The sequence below is a fragment of the Lissotriton vulgaris genome, chromosome 3_1 (genome assembly GCF_964263255.1).
Source record: "Lissotriton vulgaris chromosome 3_1, aLisVul1.2, whole genome shotgun sequence".
NCBI classification, from domain to species: domain Eukaryota; kingdom Metazoa; phylum Chordata; class Amphibia; order Caudata; family Salamandridae; genus Lissotriton; species Lissotriton vulgaris.
Genome location: NC_141689.1, coordinates 1,155,573,082 through 1,155,595,245, shown reverse-complemented (window position 1 = coordinate 1,155,595,245; position 22,164 = coordinate 1,155,573,082). Strand labels below are relative to the sequence as shown.

General features: G+C 42.2%; 1 protein-coding gene across 3 annotated transcripts in view; it reads left to right on the top strand.

The window, feature by feature from the left end:
• The window catches only part of LOC147727604 (protein NipSnap homolog 3A-like), a 281,171-nt gene that overhangs the window by 179,435 nt on the left and 79,572 nt on the right, over positions 1-22,164 (top strand). For all 3 annotated transcript variants that reach the window (XM_086961637.1, XM_086961638.1, XM_086961639.1), the window contains one exon: positions 5,363-5,570. In XM_086961637.1, the coding sequence (XP_086817763.1) occupies positions 5,363-5,570 (208 nt within the window). The remainder of the gene's footprint in view (positions 1-5,362; positions 5,571-22,164) is intronic.

Below are 22,164 nucleotides of genomic sequence, written 5' to 3'. Positions count from 1 at the left end.
TATATAACGTTGAGATTGAGGGAGAATTTCGAAAGGGCCAGAAAAATCAACAGCAACCTTGACCCAGGATTCTTCAGGAATGGGGACACTGTGTAAAGGTAGATTTTGTAATTTCCAATGTTTGTCAGAAGACAGACAGGTACTGCAAGAATCAACCCAATCATTGACATTGCTATCCATGGCAGGCCACCAGAAATGTTCTTTCAGCTTGCGAGAGGTAGCGCCTACACCTAAGTGACCTTGATGAGCAGCAAAAAATAACTTTTTACGCAAAACCACAGGGGGAACACAACGATCTCCCCTGAAAACTATACCATTGACAATGGTTAAATCATCTGAAACTTGAGCGAAGGATTTTAAAGGGGCAGGAAGAGAACGAATTCTTGGCCATCCTGAAACTATTAAGTTTTTTACAGCAACAAGGGTTTCATCTTCAGAATAGCATTTGAACCAATCTCCCTCAGAAATGGAGAGAGGAGAAAAGACCAAATCCTCTAAAGAAGCTACGACGCACTCAATGTCATCTTTGAGAACATCATCATCATTTTCTAAGGGTAACCTGGAAAGTGCATCCGCTCTCATATTTCTACCACCAGCGATATGGTGGATGCTGAAATTGAAGTCATGTAATTTAGAGAGGATTCTTACCAACCTCGAAGAGGCTTTTCCTGTACCATTCCCATTCAGTAGATTAAGTAGGGGCTTATGATCAGTATACAACAAAAAATGAGAGCCCCAAATGTAGACTTTGAATTTTTCTACGGCCCACGCACAACCAAGAGCCTCTTTTTCAATGGTGCTATAATTGCATTCAGCATGATTCAGTGACTTTGAAGCAAAACCAATAGTGTGTTCTACAGAACCATTCCATTGGCAAAGGATTGCACCAAGCCCTTTCTGGCTGGCATCAACGTAGATGCCACACTTGAGACCTGGTGTGAAGGATGATAAGGCTGGAGCATTAACAATAACCTTCTTAATGTTGTCAAAAGCCAGATTTGCTTCATCATTCCATGTAAAATTAACATCCTTTTTAATTAGCATCCTAAGAGGTTGAATTAACTGGGCATAGTTCATGACAAATCTCGAGTAATATTCGGTGAGACCGAGAAATGATCTCAAAGTGTCTTTGTTGTTAGGGACAGGTACACTAGAAATAGCCTGAGTGAGAGAAAGTTTGGGTTTGATACCTGAGGTGGAGATAGAATGACCTAAATAATCTAATTCTTCTACAAAGAACTTACATTTCTTTTCACCTAGGGTGATTCCTACGTCTTTGAAACGAGAGAGAACAATTCGTAAATCCTTAATATGTTCATCAACATTTTTAGAGTGAATCAAAACATCGTCTTGGTATGCTTGTACACCTTTAACACCAGCCAAGACACTGTCCATAAATTTTTGAAACACACTTGCAGCACTTGCCAAACCAAAAGGTAGTCTTAAGTATTTAAAAGCCCCAAAAGGAGTGATGAAAGTGGTGAGTTCAGAGGAGCATTTAGTCAGAGGAATTTGATGATAAGCACTCCTTAAATCCAAGAGAGTGAACAATTTTGATCCTGCAATGCCGGTGAGGAGTTCTTGAATTCTGGGCAAAGGATAACAGTCAATGAGAATATTTTGATTGAGTGATCTCAGATCTGCACAGAGACGAATGCTGGAATCCTTTTTCTTCACGACAACAATAGGACTAACCCATAGTGAAGAATCTACAGCTTCAATTATTTTCTCATCAACCATTTTCAAAAGTACTTTTTTCAAATCGTCTCTCACGTTAAGGGGAACATTCCTCAACTTGTGAATTAGGGGAATAGCGTTGGGCTTGAGACGAATGCGATGTTCGTAGTTTTTTATCATACCAACTGAATCGTTAAAAACTTCTGGGAAATCAGCAATAATTTTGTTGACAATACCTACATCAATAAAGTTAATGAAGGAAAAGGTACTTTGTTCATTAATCTGAACGGGAAATTCTGAACCAGGCACAAGTTTGAGGCCCATTTTAGCAAGGTCTTGCCATCCTACAATACATTTGCCATTAGTGGCTATATATACTTTTGTGTAGATACACCTCCCCAAACAAGTTACATTGGTGATGAAGAAACCCCACATGTCAATGTGTTTGCCAGTATATCCTTTAGGAATGATGTCTAAAGGTTCAAGAGTAATTCTTGAAGACCAATGGATATTGAACAAATGATCGGATATAATGGTCACAGGGGCACCAGAATCCGCCATCATGTCAATTTCCAAATTATCAATAATTACTAGACAAGTGGGATCTTTCACGCGTTCAGAATTAATACAATCAATCATGCAAATAGAAACAGACTGAATAGAGAGAATTTCTTTTACAGCTAAATTTCCCTTATTAGAATCAATATTAACTGAACTTATAGTAACATTTTTTAAATCAGAATCAATAGGTTGAATATCGGCATCTTCACCTGAAAAATAAGAAATGTTATTGATTTGAGAATTCTTTCTGTTACGACATACTGATTGGAAATGACCATTTTTCTGACAAAAAGTGCACTTTTTGCCCAGAGCTGGGCAAGTAGGGCTGTTACTTAAATGTGTTTTGGAACCACAACGAAAACAAAAGGTATTTGTTCTCCTTTGAAAAGGTCTTTGAAATGGCTTGCCCTTGGAATAAACTGCGTTTACATTCAAGTCATTTGGAGTAAAAGATGAAGTACTTTCAGAGATACACTTAGAAGAAACAATTGATCTTTCAATTCCTTTGGCCATTTCAAGAACTTCTGATAAAGATGGATCTCTGCAGCTTAAAATACGCTCTTGAATTTTTTTGTGACAACAGTTATATACAAATTGATCTCTAAGAGCTGTGTCCAAATAAGAGCCAAAACTGCACTCAGAAGCGAGATTCCTCAAGGCGGAGATAAACTCTTCAACAGTTTCATCTTGTTCTTGACGCCTTTTCATGAAATTGAAACGTTCAAGGATAACACTAGGTTGATCAAGGAATTTTCTATTTAATTTTAAAATTGCAGCAGCATATTCATTAATCTCATCACCACTTCCTGAAGCTGGAAGAGGATTTGGCAAATTATTAAAAATCTGTCTTCCTTCTTTTCCAAGGTTGCTATAGAGAATAGCCATTTTTCTCTTTGGTGCATATTCATCAGCCCCAATAGCAACCAAATAACTTTCAAAATTTTGGAACCAATGTCTCCAAGGTTCTTTAGGTTTACCAGGAAGTGGTAGAAAATAGTTTAAAGCAACAATTTGCTGGTTAGTAGCCATGTTGTTTGGATGAAAATAAATGTAAAATGCTTTAATACAGCAAAAGTCTGAAATTGTTAAAAATGTTCAAAAGAAAACAACTTGTTTTGTAATAAAACGACCTTTTAAAAGGTTTAAAATGCAAAAAATAATGAAATAACTTTAAATATCCGCTCACCGTTGTGGTTTAAGAGATTCCAGAGGCATGCGATGATTAATTTACCTTCCGATCCTTCCGATCGTCAAAATGTAACCATGGTAACGCTTTGAAAACAAAATAAAATGGCCCCTCTGTGTAGCTGCGTGATTGCGCGCGTGCGCGTAGTGACGTGTGGTTTGAGCGAGGAGATGACTCAACTCGCGAACGTCTCACGTCATAAGGGAGCGCATCAGTGAAGAGAAGTCGGGAAAATGAATAAAATGTCCGAAATCCTGATGCGAGGGGTTAATTCAAAGCGGGTTTTCACGAAGAAGACGCACAGCATGCCCTGGATTAATCCGATGAGGGAGTTAAAGGTGCAAAAATTGGTGATGCTCTGAATTTCAAGTAAAAGAAGTCCCACGTCGCCAAATGTAAAGGAGGTAGGTTCCGAGGTTACAGGAACAAACAGGAGTCTTCGTAGGTTGAAGAAAAGGCAAGTTTAATATCCAAGGAACAGAGCACCACAGGAGCACATCCACACACGGCAATCCTCAACTGTAGAAGTCACAGACCCACAGTTGAAGGTTGCGTGTGAGAGATGCCACGAGAAGCACCACACTTAAAAGAAAACACTGCGCGTGTAACAGGGGAATGCGCACGAGCAATTTACAAGCCATAACAATGAGGAAGAATCTTACCAGTATCTAAGCACTCTACACTCTGGAACTCCCACTCCCTCAGCATTCACTCTTTTAAAAAAAAAAACGCCGCGTTTGCTGGCCGTCTCCTCCGTCAAGGTCTGGCTATCGTTTTCTTGTCTGCTGCTGCTGCCTTTCTCCAGAGGCGTCCCCTTAGCTGCTCCACACCATCAGCATTCACAGGTAAGACAGGGAGTGGCGCTCACTCGACTCAAGCGGCGCCATCTTATTTCTTAATGTAATGTCTATCATGACATAATAAGGCTCAAATCACACAAACATATAGAAAAATATCAATAGATATATATATTTTATTAATAGACTCCACAATTCGAAATATATAGATAAATATAAAAATTACACATTTTTATCCCATCATTTCATCCATACCATTCATAACCTGTACTACTTCAGCACATCAAAACTGTTGAAGATCTTCATTTCTTTTTTCTATGTTTAATTAATACATATATATTCTTAACTTGAAATATGGTTGTACAAATAGATCACAATAGTTTGAGACAAATGTTTTGATACACCATGACAAATAAACCATATGCAAAGATCCTTATAATCAAATATCCAGGTACTCATATTCAGAGTACATAAGATGCTCCATGTATATTTTATACTCCACTATTCTCTACGTGCGTTTCAGCTGTGAAGCTTTCCCCATGAGAATCCTATTGCTTAATTTGAGTTTTAATCTCATAATACAAATAGCCTAAACACCTTTTCCAGTGCCAATTCCGTTCCTATTCATTCTCAATTATAGGTGGCATAGATAAATTATTTATTGCTAGCGGTCCAGTGTCAGGATTTCCAAACTTATTTTATAGAGCTTCATCATATATGACATATGGAGGTGCCAGAGTCTCTTTACTATTGTGGTGGATTTAGCACATGGCTGGACCCTCTCTGGTTATAATCCACTTTGCGTCATCCCGGGTAACGCGATTACTGAGATTGACGTAAAATTGCAAAAAAAGTCTTACCTTGAGTATATTCACTTTCTGTTCATGCTTTTAATGTCTACGTTGCAACCCTTACCAGATTAGGCCATTCTATCTCATAAATGTAGGCAAATCATGGGATCCCATACTCGCTACTAATACGTTAAAAATTCACCAGCATTAAATGAAATTGGGCCATTTTACCTTTTCCCCTAAAACTGGTGTTCACATCAACATTAGGCAATGTGCATTCTGCTTTCAATTACCTCTATATAGTTACTCTTTATCTGCTTTCTAATTCCCTGAATATTTTTCTTCTTTAGGTACGAAGATCATTTGCCACTGGACCACGCCAGCAAGACAGCAAATTCTATGAATTCCGAACATATTCCATTAAGCCAGATAAAATGAAAGACTTTGTTACTTTGACCAATGACAATTTTCACCTGCGAACAGCCCATTCTGAACTTATTGGCTATTGGACCGTGGAGTTTGGTGGTCTGAACAAGGTGTTTCACATTTGGAAGTATGGTATGCACAATTTCTCTTTGCATAGTAGTTTCAATGTGCTACACAGTAAATTCATACATGGCTTCTGTTTTGATAATTCAGTTTGCATAATTTGCCAGGCAGAAAATTGGAAAGTTGAGAATGACAAATTAAATAAATAATAATCACCCATATGCACAGCATATACATGTTAATTCTGTATGTATGGCATGTAAGGCTTGGGATAGTAAACAATAATAGTTGTAAGGATTTTCAGAAGCAATGGTATTTTTGATTGTATTATATTTATTTGAATGAGGGGAAATGTGTGCCACAGATTCAAGCGTATTAGAAGATGGCCTAGTGCCTCGGAGGATGAGTTAGTATTCTTTTGCATAAGATCGTCTATGGAATCAAAAATATTGAGTTAAGTCCTCCATAAACGTAATTGTTTTTTTCACATTTTGTTAAACTTCATAATGGACATCTTCTAAGCAAAGTGAAAGAAAGTCTTGCTTCTATTAAATACTTGGAGGGGAGCATTATGCTTCTCTTAACTTTTAAATTCATCAGCAGCAAAGAAAACGTACATTAAAAAAAGTACAACCCATCATGATCACTCCAGTAAACTGATAAAGCATACTCCAACCAATAGAACTAGCCATGAGTCTATAATATCCTTGAACAGCACCGTCCTTTTCTCGTTTCTTTGATGTAGTTACACCTCCTCATCTTCTCCCGTTAGTCCCTCTTCTGGTTTTCACCTAACAGAACACAAATTAAAATTAGCGTATATAAGAGGTCTCAGAAAAAAGATAAACCTGCAACATACTTTGCCATAGTATATCTCTTGTATCTCCATTTTTTTCCGCAGGGTGAGATAATATTCTCCTCCCTGTCTGTACCCAGACGTTCTTTTTCCCATTGCTTAGAAAATCTCCAGTCTCTGTTAAGACTCGAGGGCGCGGAGTATGCTAGTTTAAAGCTTGCTCAAAACATTTCCAACCACACTGTCAATAGGTTTAAAGTAAAATTCAGTAAAAACGAATTCTTCTATTGCCCTCATTATATCCTTTAAACCTGTACCTGCCAGGAACACCTTGAAGGCTATTACACCTCTAACAAAATGACCTCCAAAAACTTCTAAAGCCAAAGTTAGTAATGCCAGTACTTGATGTGGTGTATTTAAGGCTATCAAAAATTGTTTAACTCCTTTAAGCCTCACACCCTTGGTTCCTCTCTCATATTACTATAAACATTTTATCACGCACAATTTCTCATCTGCTAAGGAAGCTGGTTGGCAAACTGATCTTGAATTATTTTAGTCCTTCTGGAAATCACAAATGTTAACTCCTCCAGGAAAAATTACATTTCTACCGCATATAAGGTCTTCATTATTTTTCCATGTTGAAAACAGTTCCCAAAGCTGTTCATATCGTGGTTGAAGATGTAAATGGCATTTTTCTGTAACTTAAACAATCCACATACTAAGCGACATTCCACTGGTGCCCCATTTACATAACAAGCATTTACAATGCAATGGTTTCGCCTTTGGAAAAGTTAGAGCTATTGGCATTGCTCATGACATTTCTTTTTTTTTTTCCTTATAAATAAATGGCATTGTTATTTACATTGCACACAGCTCTCACAGTCCACACAGCTCTCACAGTCCACACAGCTCTCACAGTCCACACAGCTCTCACAGTCCACACAGCTCTCACAGTCCACACAGCTCTCACAGCACACACAACTCACAGCCCACACAGCCCACACAGCTCTCACAGTCCACACAGCTCTCACAGTCCACACAGCTCTCACAGTCCACACAGCTCTCACAGCACACACAACTCACAGCCCACACAGCCCACACAGCTCTCACAGCACACACAGCTCTCACAGCACACACCGCTCTCACACTGGACCCTGAATGTATAGCGTAAATCGAGGCAAGGAACTCTCCACCGCAGAGTGTACACGACTAACACCGATCCACTGCACCCTCTCACTGAGGCACAGGAGAACTCGAAGCCCAGACGTCAGCTCGAATCTTAGCGCCCCTTGTGACATGTCTCTGGTGGGCAGAAGTGGCTCATGCTACAAACATGGGCAGGAATCGTCTGTACATGCTGCAGGTGGTGAGTCAGGAGGAGGTGAGTGGCTCTAGCAAAGCAACACGCTGCTGGTTGTAGAGGGCAGTCAGAAGCTAGAAACGTGTGCATTCTGGGATGTGTAGTCCTGATTCACTTCAATTCGACCACCACGTCTGAAACTAATGATTGTATGAAGGAAATCCCAGAACTTACAAAGCTGTGTCCCTTTGACTTGCAGTCAACGGGGAATCATTTGATACAAAGTTAGGATATACCCGTCCAATATGGTATTGTATGTACATATCTGGGTCGATCTATTCCTATTGGGAATGCCCATTGGCCACGTGCAAATAGACACATGGGGCCAGCGGAACCCCAGACAACGAGGCCTAAGGGACAAAACCTACACACTTAAAAATACAGGAGTCTGACAAAAATAAAGCGATGATGGCTAGTCAAGACTTACGTGACAATTGGAACCGGAGAGGAACATAAAACTATTAAGAAAACATTCTGCTCAAGGGCACACATTGGAAGTTAAAGTGCGCCCTCCTAAATCCCAATTCATGTGTAATAAACCAGCGAAATATAGACATGGAAAAAGTAAACAAATCGCGTAGGTTACGGTGACTACTAGAAATAAGTACTGGCAAGCTCCAGGTGAATGCGCTACTGGCATAAATAAAATGGAGCAATTGAATTATAGTGAGGGAATCGAAGAGGTGGCGGCAAAGTAAGGCCCACTATACAGTCACGTGGTAAGAAAGAGTACCGATCGGTCACCCTCATTTTTCGGACGTGTTCCCTAAACCCATGCTCAATGAATATCCCCGACACCCGGGCTTCCCGCCCCTCCCGTGCCTCCAATACTCACTGCAGGGGGCGGTCCGGTGCCCTTCGTCCCCAGCCGAGCACGAGCAACAGCTAGCGGGGGTAGCGGCAGTGAGGGCCCAGGCCGGCCTCTGACCTCATTCAGCTGCTCATAAAGGAGGACTGACATAGGCTGCTGCAGTGTCACCACCACTGCCCCTGCCAGTTTGGCTTCACGTGGTGGATCGTCCCTGTCCCGATGAGCAACACTGCCTCGCGCGCCATATTCCCTCCACCGCCCACAGTGGAGTGGGCGCGCGCAAAGGTCTGACGCAGTGGCAGGCCCAGGCGCGCACCGCCATCTCACTCCCGCCTCCCTGACCTCCTTGACTGCGGCGGCGCAGTGCCTGCAGCCCAGTACAGACCACCGGTTCCCCGGTCCCAGCTGTACGGCTCACCTACTCCGTCGACCTCCTCCTGCCGCCTCCTCCCTTACGCCCCTGTTTGTTGTCGGTTCCTCCCTGACCAATGACCTTCCAAAACGAAAAGACGACGTGTGTCGCATCTTGACCAATCAGAGAGGTGGTATACGTACAGCCCAAAGAATGGCCAGAACTCGTTCTACGGGCAGGGATTCGGCATATACCATAACAATTGCTAGGGGACAGCCTGATGTCCAATATCAACAGCGCCTGGCACACTCTAACATACTGAAATATTTACGAACATCAACATTAAATAAGTGCCTTTGCTGGTACAATATTTTGTTATAACAAGTGCTCCGATATATTGCCTAAAAATGTCTCGATTCAACCCTCGATTAGGATGGAGGCTTCCACCACGTCTTTCCGGGTCCGATTTAGTTTGTCAATATAGACTTTACAGACAGAGAAAGACAGGCTCACGGAGAGCGGGAGGGGGGAGAGTGGGAGGGGGGACGGCGGGAGGAGGGACACGGAGGGAGGCAGGACAGCAGCAAGCACGGCCCGGCCGGACCAGATTCGGGGGCGTTCCCGGCTTTTGGCTGACGTAGCATGACGTAGCCAAAAGCCAAAAATTCTCAGGAACGCCCCCGAATCTGGTCCGGCCATGACGGACGCCTCTCTGTTCCAATGGCTAGCCTCCATTTATGGAGCTAGCCAATGAAACCGAGGGCGGATTCCAGAGCCACATACTGTAACTCAATAGATTTCTCCTGCGCAAAAGCTGCTTGCACAGCTTTTTTGCAGCCGAAACCTAAAAAGGACCTGTCAAAATGGCTGACACATAAGAGTTCATTCACCTAATGAATTACCCAGCTAGGCCAGATCAGACAAAAAATATAAATGTGAACTGCAGCCGCTGAAGCGGGATGCATAACCCCCTTCCATAACCATCTATATATTCTTTGGTGCCCTACAGCTTCTGAGTGTACCTGGTAACCCTGTCTCCTTAATGAGTTGCTCAGCATGTTCCAAAAGGCCACTGGTGTTTCATCTTTCTAAAAAATCTTCAATGCCATTAGGGTCAATAGGTTGTCCTCTAAAAGGGGATGAACGACTCCCCTTGGATTCATCATCATGCAAAGGCTTTAAGGCATTATTACTGGAGGCTGCACTGAAAGCTCTAGCAGATCTGGATACCACAATTGATTCAGCCGCCATGTCTTCCCAAAGTATACATACAGGTTTCTCCTCACGGAGAAAAGCATTATTCGGTTGTGGGCCCCAGCATTGAGGAAAATCATCTGTTGCCTCTGCTTCTGGATCAGGCCCCAACTGAAATATTGCTCCATCTGATGATTTAGTCTTTATTTAAATAGATCTTGATGACACTGACGCCACATGTCCTTTAACATTTCAATTAATGTTGTCTTCTATATCCAATCACTGGGACCATACAAAATGTCAAGACTCCTAGGCCGCTATCTGATTGTAGAGACCCGGAAAGAGTTCCGCAGTCCCTGCAATTTGATGGTCCCGGCAGAAAGGCCTAAACTCTTTTACCAGTTCTGCCAGCCTCTTTACTTTTGTTCCACTTATGTGATTTATGTAGCACACTGTTGTTGTCTATTCTCAGCATAATTGAAACATTGTGCTTTGTCCTTTTGTGAACGTCTTCTGTGAAGAAGAACATGCTTAGAAAGTCCAAAAATTTGATATGCAGACTCTTTGTGTTCTGACCACTGACATCCTGTTGACACATGGTTACAGTATTCCACTTAGCCTACTTGAGTGGTATCGGAGTCTATCACTATTTCTGGTCTCAGCCAGGCCTCCATATTTCTCAACCACCATTCCAGCTCTGCATATGACAGACCTCATCTCCGATAATTTTGCTGCAAAGCCCAGTAGTGTAATGGTGCAGGAATGACTGTCTATCTCCTAACTGTCCTGGCTAGATCGGTCAATTATATTTTAGTTTGTAGTATTATTTGCATATTTGATTGATATCCTAGTTATTTTCTTTCTTGGAAGTTTCAGACGAGCTTGTACTGAGTCTGTCATGCTGAGATGACAATAGCAGGAATTTGTAACAATTTAGCACAACTCTCAGATTCTGTCGCAGGAAGATTGCCATTAACACCTGAGACTGAATTCTGTCTTTGTCCTGTGTCATGAATAATATATCGTTGAGGTATATTTTCAACTAGACCCTTCTGGTCCTGAAATATGCTTCTACCATCGTTGGAGACTTTTTAAAGCACCTTGGGGCGAAAGATAAGCCAAGTTTTTAGCTGGGGTCTTTCAAGATCTTGTTGCTCCACAGAAAATGCAGAAACCTGCTGTGAGGCTCCTAAATGAGTACTGTCCCATAGGTGTCTTTTAAATCAAGCCTCACCATCAAATCCTTTTGTCTCAAAATATCGTCCAGGAGATTAATCTGCTATATCCTGAAATGGTGATACATTTATCACTAATACAGTTCTTTCAGGTTTATTACTGGGCACATGTCCAGTGTATCCGTTTTTGCCACCAGAAATAAACTGCTAAAAAAACTCTCAACCCTGGTATCTACTTTCACTATGCCCCCTTTGTGTAATAATTTCCTTACCTCTTGATTCAAAGTAGCTATGGCTTACTTGGAAAATTAAATAATTTTTTGGTGTTTTTTCCTGCTGGGGTGTGGGCACAGAATCTAACCTGATGCCTTCCACCAACTCTAATACCCAGGTTTCATGGGACATAGTTTACTAATTGTAATTCACTCCCGCTCCCCCCGTTTTAACTGCTGCTCGCCTGTCTGAAATGCTTTAGTTACCTCTCTATGATCTGCCTCGGTCACCTCCGCCTCTCATTGGGGAAAATGCCGATGGTTATCTACTGTCCTGCCATTGCTGGCCACCTCTGTAGCTCTAGGACCTGCTTGATGGTGAACCAAATCCAGCCAAGTGGCCTCCGTCTTTGTCCGGCCCTGCCAATCTTTTCCCAGAAACCTTTAGGGATAATTGTGCCTTGTCCAATGTAGCATATGTACTGACAAAGGCAGTCACCTCCTTTATGAATAGGTCTCTGAACTCTTGGCCCTGTGCCTTACTACCAGCCTAATTTACTGCCAGCACCCATATTTTAGGGTCTATTTTCAATAGAACGGAATTTTGTTTCTCTGTCACTATTGCTCAGTTTGCATTACCCAAAAAACAAACTGCTCTTTGGGCCCATACTTTTAAGACATCTGTATCTAAATGAGTTCCTGAGGTTTTCACTTTTTTACCAAGATCTAAGATTTTTGCTAGAGGCCCATTGATGCATAAAAGACAATCCTACCTTGAAACCAGTTCCAGGATGCTTGTATCTGGTCCATGGAAGACCTGACTTGGTAGTTTGGTCTACACTGTTCCCTTGAGGCACAAGGCCATGGCTGATTTGCATATAGCTGTGTCTGAACTGGGGTGGCAAAGTGAGCTAAAGAACAATGATGGATTCAACCCCAGATCTGTGAATGGGGGGAGTGCCTGAAAAATGTCAGCGCTCCGTCCATCATCTCCTTGTGTTTGCTTTGTTTGCCCTAAGTTGGCAGGGTATGCCCAAACTTGGGTCCCTTGCTCACTTTGCCACTGGATTCAAGCTTGCCTGGCTGATGAGGGGTGTTATCCCGAAACCGGTCCTAGGATGCTTGTGTCTGGTCCAGTGAAGACCAGCTTGGCAGTTCAGTATGGACTGTTCCCGTGAGGCACAGGGTCAAGACTGATTTGCATATAGCTGGGTCTGAACTGGGATGGCAAAGTGAGCTAAAGAACGATGATGGATTCAACCCAAATCTGTGACTGGGGGTGAATGACTGAAAAGTTTCAGCGTCCGTCCATCATCTTCTTGTGTTTGCTTTAAAAGACAAGCCTGGCATCTCAGGGGTGTGGCATTTAATAAAATATCTACTTGTCCATGGGGCAGTTTGCTTTTGCAGTTACTTGTCCTGTAACAAAATCCACTTGTCCCTTTGGTGCCATGTAGTGCAGTGAAAAATTATGGCAGCAATCTCATATAAGAGCTTTGCTATTGCCTCTCTGATTATGCCAGGGCTCATACCAAAGTAGTGTTTGTAATCCCCTTATGTTGCCACATTTCCACAAATCTACATACTGGGGCCAAAGGTAGTGGTAAGCAATAGTTCCAGGGTTAGACTGACTTTTTGAGTCTGTGCAAACCTACTAACTTGCATGTTTTAAGGGTTTCCAACAACTCTTCTCTAAACTTTTCCCATACTGAGAAATGTTGGAAATCTACTCCTGACAATGGCAGATGTAAAACTTCTTCCAGAGTTGTGAAAAAAGTGGTTGGAGGGAAAGTGAACTTGCAAACACTCAGATTTTGGTATGAGCAAATCTACACATGCATATTTGATCAAGCTAAAAACGCAGTTCACAAATATTTTCTAGGCGTGCTATTTCTTTCCTACTTATGTAAATTCTTGGGAATTCCCGAACGCCGTATAGCTGCACTCAATGTAAGGACATATACCATGGGTGCCCTTTTGAGGTTATCTTTAATATTTGGGCCCCTAATTTGGTCTGGGGTTGACCATGACCTTTTGCGTTTATTAAAATTCTGTCCCTCTTACATCATCGGCTGGCTTCTCTGTGAGTGGCTGCATTCTGCTCTTTCACAGGGAGCATATCGGCACACAAAGTAGTTTTGTTCAGTGCCAGTAACTCCTGTGGCAGGGTGTGCTTTTTGAGACAAAATTTTGTTTTTCTTTTGCCAGTGTTTGTTATAATGGTATGGGCCCGGCAGCTCCCACACCAATAAGGTTTTACAAAAACCATGCAAAAACAAGTCACACATTGCCAAAACTAAAAAGCTGACCACCAATTTCAGACCTACTGGCTTTGCCAGTGCTTGTTTATTTTTGTTTCCCATAATCTTATTGAAACTGGTTACATTGATTTTCCATTATGTATATTTTTGGGACATACTAGCATGCATCAACACATGTAACTAAATGATGCTGAAAAGAAATGGTACCTGAAATGTTACAGTAGCTTAGTGAATTTTTTTTTTCCTGCTTTCATTTTTTATGAACATTTTATTTTGAAAGCAAAGATTCATCAGTCTTGCTTGCAAGCTTCTGCAAATATTTGCATCAGATCAGAGAGCATTCTGGAAGCATTATACATGACCTCATATTGCCAAACTTTGAAAATGTGTGTACACATTTTTATACTAGAACTACTGTCAGTAGTGCAGTCAGAGCTTACAACATTTACTTAGAGTGCTCACATTCATAATAAAGGCTTTCAATTAATGAACCAACAATACAAGTTTGAACAGCATTAAAATACAGACTAAAATATTTCCTTAACTGCAGACAGTGCCTTTCCCAGATCCATAATGTGGTAGTGCAAACTGGCAGCCAAAGGGTTTGTGCTGCAAGGGGTTGGGCCTACTTGCCCCAAGGACAAAATACACATGAAAAAGTGTTGTCCTTGACCCCAAACAATATGTCATGGGCCTCGGGCTATAGGAATTCCACAACCCTGCATCATCTTCCCCTCTCAGGCTCTATAAAAGCCTTCTTAGGATCATTATTAGTCTTTGATGTAAGCATTGATAGCTTTGTGTCCACCTGTGGAGTCACTGCTACCTTTCCATTTATCTTGATTATGAAGCACCCTGCTCTGTTTGTTGTGTACCTCACTGTCCAGCAGTATTCTATGCTATTTTACTAAATAACTTTCTACATCAGAAGATCTAGGGTGTATAATTGTTTCTGGTACAAAATCCACAGCCTCCTCCCCTTTGGGATCTGTCTTGCCAAGGGCTACCTCCCCTGGACTTGAGCGGAAAGCCAAACATCTCCTTTTTGGTTTGAAGAACACATCCAATCAGGATTTAGTGCTCATAGCTGAATGAGTTCTGTCCTCATCAGTACCTTCTGTCGCCTCTTATGATGCCTCTGCATCATCCTATATCAGTTGCCTTTCCTCACCTCACATAGGATCCTCTGTGCCCAGTTCTGAGCTGCTACCCACGAAGAACTCCCTGAGATCATTAAATGAGTCTCTTTTAGTGGAAGGACCTGTCCAAGACTCTTTCCTTTATTCCTTTGATGGGTTTTCGGGTTCTTTTCAACTGTCTTCTCTGTTCCTTTGCAAAGGACCCGCTCTTTAGTTTACCACTTCCAGATTTCTTTTCTCTTTCTTATCAGACCTGGGTTCCCTCCCAGGCAGTCTCATTGGGTGGGGTATATGGCTGGATACCACCTCTAAGGTGCCCTTGATAAACTCTAGCACCTCCGATACATCACATTACACTGTTTTTTCAACTGATGTTCCTACGACATGCTTGAAGCTCCTTCCAAGAGGGGAAATGCCTTCTTTATTTTTCCCTTCTTGGGAACCATAATCCTGTATCCTTTTGAAGGCAAAACTTGGGACCCTGTTAGGGGCCCGTCTCAGAAGCTGCTTGTTAAAGCATTTTAAAGCATTCATCAAAAGCATAGGATTAGTAAAGCCTTTGAAAATCCAACTTACAGCGTCTTAGAGTGCCCTGTGTGTAGGCTCTGTGCTAAACAAAGAAACTTGGAGCTGTGCCCATAAGAAAGGAGGGAGTCTATGGGTGTGGGGAGATGAGAAGGGGAGGAATGTGGTGGGTATGAATGGTTTGGGTAGGCAATAAAAAATCCAAGTGAACGTAGTTTCCTAATTCAGGGTCTCCAAGGGTTGTTCAGTCAGACACAAGCGAGGGGATCACTGTCTCAAGACGGGAGTTCCTGAGTGTCTCAGTCAGTAGGACTGTATTCCATCAGTTTTTCAACCCACTTAAAGCCCTGAGCTTATTGTAATATTGTTGCAATACAGCCATACCGACTGGGACACTCGGGAACTCCCGTATTGAGAGGGCGATCCCTGTAGGTTGGACTTTCAAAGGCTTCACTAGTCCTATGCTTTTAATTAATGCGGCACCTGACCCGTACTTGTTGACACGTTTGCTGTTTTCAGCTTGCCTTTTCTGTATGATACACGTAACCCCTATAAAGAAAAGTGAGATAAAAAAAGGTCAAACATATAGAAATCGTTAAATGTACTCTACATTATATTGACCATTGTTATAATTTTATTCTGTGTATTCATATTTTCTACAATACTTTTGAAATCTGTGATAATACTTTTGTATTTGTGCTGCACAAATTCAGCTTTCAATAAAGTCTTTAAAAAAAAAGAAATATTGTTGGAAGATTTATTTGTGCTAGTAGCAAAGTTAAGAGAAGCATAATAGGAGCTTAAGTAGGATAGCATTTTAGAATTTATAGTATCATCCCTTGTTTATTCAGTGTCTCTGCAAAGTGCAAAAATGTGAGAAAGGGGCTGGGAGGCAGAGATGAGGCCAGTCTTGCTGACCATTGTTTTAAAAAACACTTCTAGTCTTGGGAATCTGGGACAATATAGAAGTCTGGTTGTAGTTTGATATTTGTTTTCTAAACTACAAAGACAACTGAAAGGGGGAAGCTGGAGGTACCTGCTTGTTATACACTTCATATCAAAAGAACTACAAAGTATGCATATCAGTTCATTGCACATAAGTGGTAGGTCCTTTGCTTTATAAGTGGTTAGAATTATACAAGTACTTTCCATACATTTGTAAGTATTTTATTACAACATGCAAGTGCAAACCAAAGCCTTCAGAAAACTGGTACTTCAAACACCTTGCTAGCAATAAACAATCCATCTGCAGGCAGGAAAGAAAATGGAAGAAGCACCAAACTCCAGAGGACCTCTTGATACCGACATCCATCTGCACATCACACAGACAGCTCATCACACCAGCCAAAGCAAAGTACTGCACCAACACCATCAATGAAGCCACCAACTGAAGCAGAACGCTGTTCAAGACAATCAAGCACTGCATTAACACCTTGCCAGACCCACCTGTTTCTCACTTCACAGAAAGTGCAATGACATCAGCCTGTTCCTCTGTGAAAAATACACAGAGATCTAACAGAGCATTGATGACACCAAGCCTGTTTCATCTCTTACACCCAGCCCTTCCCAAAATATCTTGTTATGGTCACCCTTCAAAACCCTATCTGTCTCAGATCTTGCTGACATACTCAACTCTCTCAAAGTCACTGCTTATGAAGATCATGTCTTACCCTCGTTCTTCATCAAAGCACTCTCTATGGATGCTCTCTTACCCCAACTTACCATTGTCCGTGTCTCCCTCTCTCAAAATGTCTTCCTGAAAGCTGTCAAGATAGGCCAGATTCTCACACTGCTAAAGAATCCTGCACTAGACCTTGATGACCCTAGCAACTGGTCCATTACTCATAGACCATTGATCTGCAAGTTTTATGAAAAGAAACAGTCCATGTTCAGCTCCAAGATCACATCTGTGCTATTCATCTCCTTTACTTCTACCAGTCTGGCTTCAGATCATGCTGCAGCATGGAGCCCGCTGCCTTATATATTGTAGACAATGCCCTCCTGATCACAGATGAAGATGAACCTTGCCCCCCTAATATTGTCAGACTGCTCAGCGGCCTTCAAAACAGTTAAACATCACAGCCGGGAGACTCCTAATGGGATTCACTCTTTAAGTCCACTGTTTTTCCTCCTTCCTTTTCAATCTGTTTGTTTGCATGGGCACCTTCAGGTCACAACCCCATCTCTTATGGCTACCTCAGGGGTCCATGCTGTCTACTGTCTCCTGTCCTCTTTAGACTTTACATGGAGCTGCTTGGTGCTCTAGATTCACCATCATGTGAATGCAAAGCTGTAATTGAAAGCTGTCTGTTGCAGACATCCAAAACATGGATGTTCAGTGCCTACTTAAAGCTCAGCCCAACCAAGACATAATTATTATTATTTCCCAAGCGGAATAAAACAAGATATAATACAAACTTGGCTGAATTACATGAACCTTGACGGCTTTTAACCTTAACTTCCACCAAATGCCCGGTTTCTGGAATTCACCCTGGACATCAATTCACTCTCAAGTAGTACATTGGCAAAATATAAAGGAGGCCTGGTACGAGATCTGACGAAAGTCCAACCATTTCTATTGTGAAAGCAGCTTCAGAACTGCTGTTCAAGCCCTCATTCCTCCCGCTTCTGGGAGGCGGTAATGCCCTATTCAATGGCCTCACAGACTCCACATTGGCATTACTTTAAGGGCATCCTACGCACTGCAGCTCATCTCATCCAATGCTTGAAGAAAGGGAAATCACATCACTCCACATCCTTCTGCAACTCCATTAGCTCCCCTTACCAGTCCGCACCACCTTTAACACCTTGGCTGCTATGACTTTTCATATATAACAAAGGAGAGAGTTAAGGAAGTTACACAAGCTATGTGAGGTGGGAACTCCTGGTCCCCGGGATTAATGATAACAACAAAGGAGGAGTACCCCCTGTGAGAAAGAAAGCAGAAAAATCGCTGCTTCTAGAGCTGAAAGCTCAGGTTAGCACAGTGTGCCCCAACCCGTTACCGGACAGTGCATGTCCCTTAAGAAGACCCCTCACTCACCAACCTAGTTGGTGACATGCTTCATCATCGGGGTCCCACCCCATAGACCGAGTGCCCATAGGATGTGCTGCGACACCTGACTACAGTGGAGCGGGTTTCTTTTTTCTTTTATATGTGCATAAAATACAGTGAAAAGTGTGTTAAAAAGGGGCCAGTACTACTCACTTCAAGACGTTATTCCTGAGTGCATGAACCCCTATAAAACCAGTGTGGCACCCGTGCCTAATTAGGAAGGCTTTGGTGTCTCAAGAAGTGTAATATGTTTAAAAATAGCGAAGTGTGCTATGTGCATAATTACAAGGAAAATAATAAGGTCTACAATTTTCAACCATTAATTTTTTTTTATAGTTTTCGTCAGGACCGTGCAGATTGCACGGAGTGGTACGCACACGCTAAGGTGAGCACTCCTCATCCCCTTTCCCACTTGCTTAAACAAACCCTGTACCTCGCTAGACTTGCACCTTACCACGGTGCTAGGATTTTACTTACTTAATCACGCTCCGGTAACTAACACTGGAGCACATTCCCATTCGGATTAGATGATATTCTAGTATGATCTTAAAATATAGGTAAGTCACCTTACGGGGGTGACGTCACTCAGCACTATATATGTTAAGTGTATACCCTTGTTTTGTCCTCCTTAGTACGTAATCCCAACCCAGTTTCCCTTTTTCTTTCTTACAGGTTTTTTTCCTGAATGAGGAAAAGACACACCCTTTTACACCAGATCACAAATTTGTGGTCTTTAAATTGCACGAGGGCCGGGCGCAGCTTAGCGTGTGCGTACCACCCCGTGCAATCTTCACGGTCCTGATGAAACCCATAGAATTTTTTTAATGGTTGAAACATGTAGACCTTATTATTATTTTCCTTGTAATTATGCACATAGCACACTTCGCTATTTTTAAACATATTACACTTCTTGAGACACCAAAGCCTTCCTAATTTGGCACGGGTGCCACACTGGTTTTATAGGGGTTCATGCACTCAGGAATAAAGTCTTGAAGTGAGTAGTACTGGCCCCTTTTTAACACACTTTTCACTGTAATTTTATACACATATAAAAGAAAAAAGAATCCTGCTCCACTGTAGTCAGGTGTCGCAGCACACCCTATGGGCACTCGGCCTATGGGATGGGACCCCGATGATGAAGCATGTCACCAACTAGGTTGGTGAGTGAGGGGTCTTCTTAAGGGACATGCACTGTCCGGTAACTGGTTGGGGCACACTGTGCTATGACTTTTCCCCTCCTGTGCTGGGAGGCTTTGAGTCCCATTGTTCATGACGAGCTCAGCTCGTCATAAGCACAGCTCCAGTGTGCCTCATGACGAGCTGAGCTCGTCATGAGCAGCGAAGGGGTTAAAAGCAGTTGAATCATTTTCTTACCCATCACGACTAGCACCCCAACTTATCTTGCAGACAAGCCCACCAACTCTAGCAGCCAAGACATCATCAGAGTGCAGTCATAGGAAGTGTACAGTAGGAAAAAATAAAAAAGCAGACCTTTTCTATCCATGCACCCAGGATCCTTATATCTATCATAACTGCTTCAATTCTGCTCCAATTTCGAAAGAGGTGGAAGACTCATCTCTTTAAAAAGAAACTTACATCAGACTGCACAACTGTCCACAACCCATGATCCTGTACTATTTCTCATTGATTCTATGCTTGTCTTTAACCAGGTGCAATGCTCCACTGCCTTTTGGCTAGGGTTGCACTACAAAATACCATATGGATACATACATACAGTGATTAATGCAAATGAGCAAATCCTGTTAGTTGTAGGTATTCAGAAATTATTAATGCATTTGCGCACGTCGAATGCTACATCCACTCAATCGAGTAATACAGAAACCATATTTTCACTGCAGCGTAAGAAAATTGGAGGGTTCACATAAAAAAAAATTCCATTTGAAGAAAAAACTGTTTCTGCTGAAATAATCCTCGTGTCCTAACCATGGACTTGCAGATTGTATGTACTGCTGAAGTTGTACTCGTGGGAAGTCAGTACAAAACGAGTATGAAATGTATGTGGTGCTATTCTTTTATATTTGGACATTTTGGAATGTCCCATGCAAGATGCACGTGGTAACCGTCTAAACATTTCTAAATGAACTGTCTGCATTCATGATGCACCGTGACGTAAAAGTCTCTTATACCACAGTAAATTGAAAAGAACAGTTCTCTTCCAGGGGATCCTCATCAATAGTCATAAGCACTAGAATATTCCCGCCTATGCGCGGGACCCCGGAAACACAATCTTATATGTGCCCCACATATATGTGTCTCTCTATCTATCTATCTATCTATCTATCTATACACATTCACAACAGTCTGCTCCTGCAACTTCCAGTCCCCACACAGCGGCGGCGAAGAAGGAGGCAGACCCCCACAGGACGTCAGGCAAGATGTTCTTTATTTCAACCTCACACACAGCGCGTTTCAAGCAACAAGCTCTTGTTCACGTGTAGTCTGGGTTATACGCCATTGCTATTTTATTACTGAAGGGACCACCCCTTCTCACCATCACAGGTCACATGGCCATAATCAGAGAAAACAGACTACATATTAGCGACTGTTCACATTCAGAAGCCCTATATGCATTCATAATTATATTTCAAACAGAGCGCGCAACACACATAAATAAATCATAAATATGTGCAAAATTTAGCTAGCTTGTTTAAAAACAAATTGAAGAATACATCTTCCTTCGGAATAAAGATAACTGGATAAATCCATTGAATGCATCCAATATTAGTCATAATAGATCGACCAAGTTATCTCATAGGATAAATCCAATATCTGGCCCTGTGTTAAACTGTAAAAATATGTATCTTTACTCCAGTGATGCAGGGGAAGGAGTTATCTCGGTGACAAATGCACAGCAGGGGAAGCCTCCCTGTGCTGTGAAGGATACCTATGACTTGGTCTGCCTGAACGTTTTTCTGGTGAGGCAGATGCTGAATGCCCTGCTGAAGGATGTCATGATGAGTGAGAAGATGAGTGTTGTGACGCTGATTCTGTCACTTCCTCACCGGATACCTGCCTCTGGAAGATGCCTTTTCTGCCAGCCCATAAAGACGGATCCTTTCTCTGTCTTTTAAAGTCCTTTTGGACAGGGACTGGCAATGAGGAGAAGTCTTGGGGACATAATCCTTAGGTAAACAAAGAATACAGACCTCATGAGAGTCTGACCTGGCCTTCTTTTTCCCACAAAAAGGGCAGGGGTAAAAAGAGATGGCATTTTGCGGGGAAAAATGCCCAAAACTGTAAAGAAAAACAGAACCTTACTTCAACAGATGAAAGACGTCGAAGTAAATCACACCTACTGCTAGTGTGAAGACAGGCCGCTGTATCTCAGATTCTTTCATAATACACTGAGGCACATTACAGGAATGCCCTCTCTGAGCCTTACTCTTTGCGCTCGCAATTGAACCACCGGCGGAGTCCCTCCGCCGAGTGGTGGCGAACCTGGGCATCCCTATGGCCGGGACTACACATGGTTTCGCTTTTTGTGGACGCCCTGCTGGTCTATGTTCAGCATCTCATGACAGACCTTCTTTCACTCGGTCTTCGGTCTTAAGATCAACTGGAACAAATTGTGGGTTTTTCCGATATGTAAGGGTACATCCCTATAGCGCTGCCCGATGGATTAGGTGCCTTGTGCTGTGTGCCAGATTGCTTCAAGTACCTCGGAAGTACTGGTAAACCACTCTGATGCAGACAATATCAATGGAAATTTGGGAGCTGCAGTACGTTCCCTGAAATTGCAAAAATTCTGATCACACTTCCTCT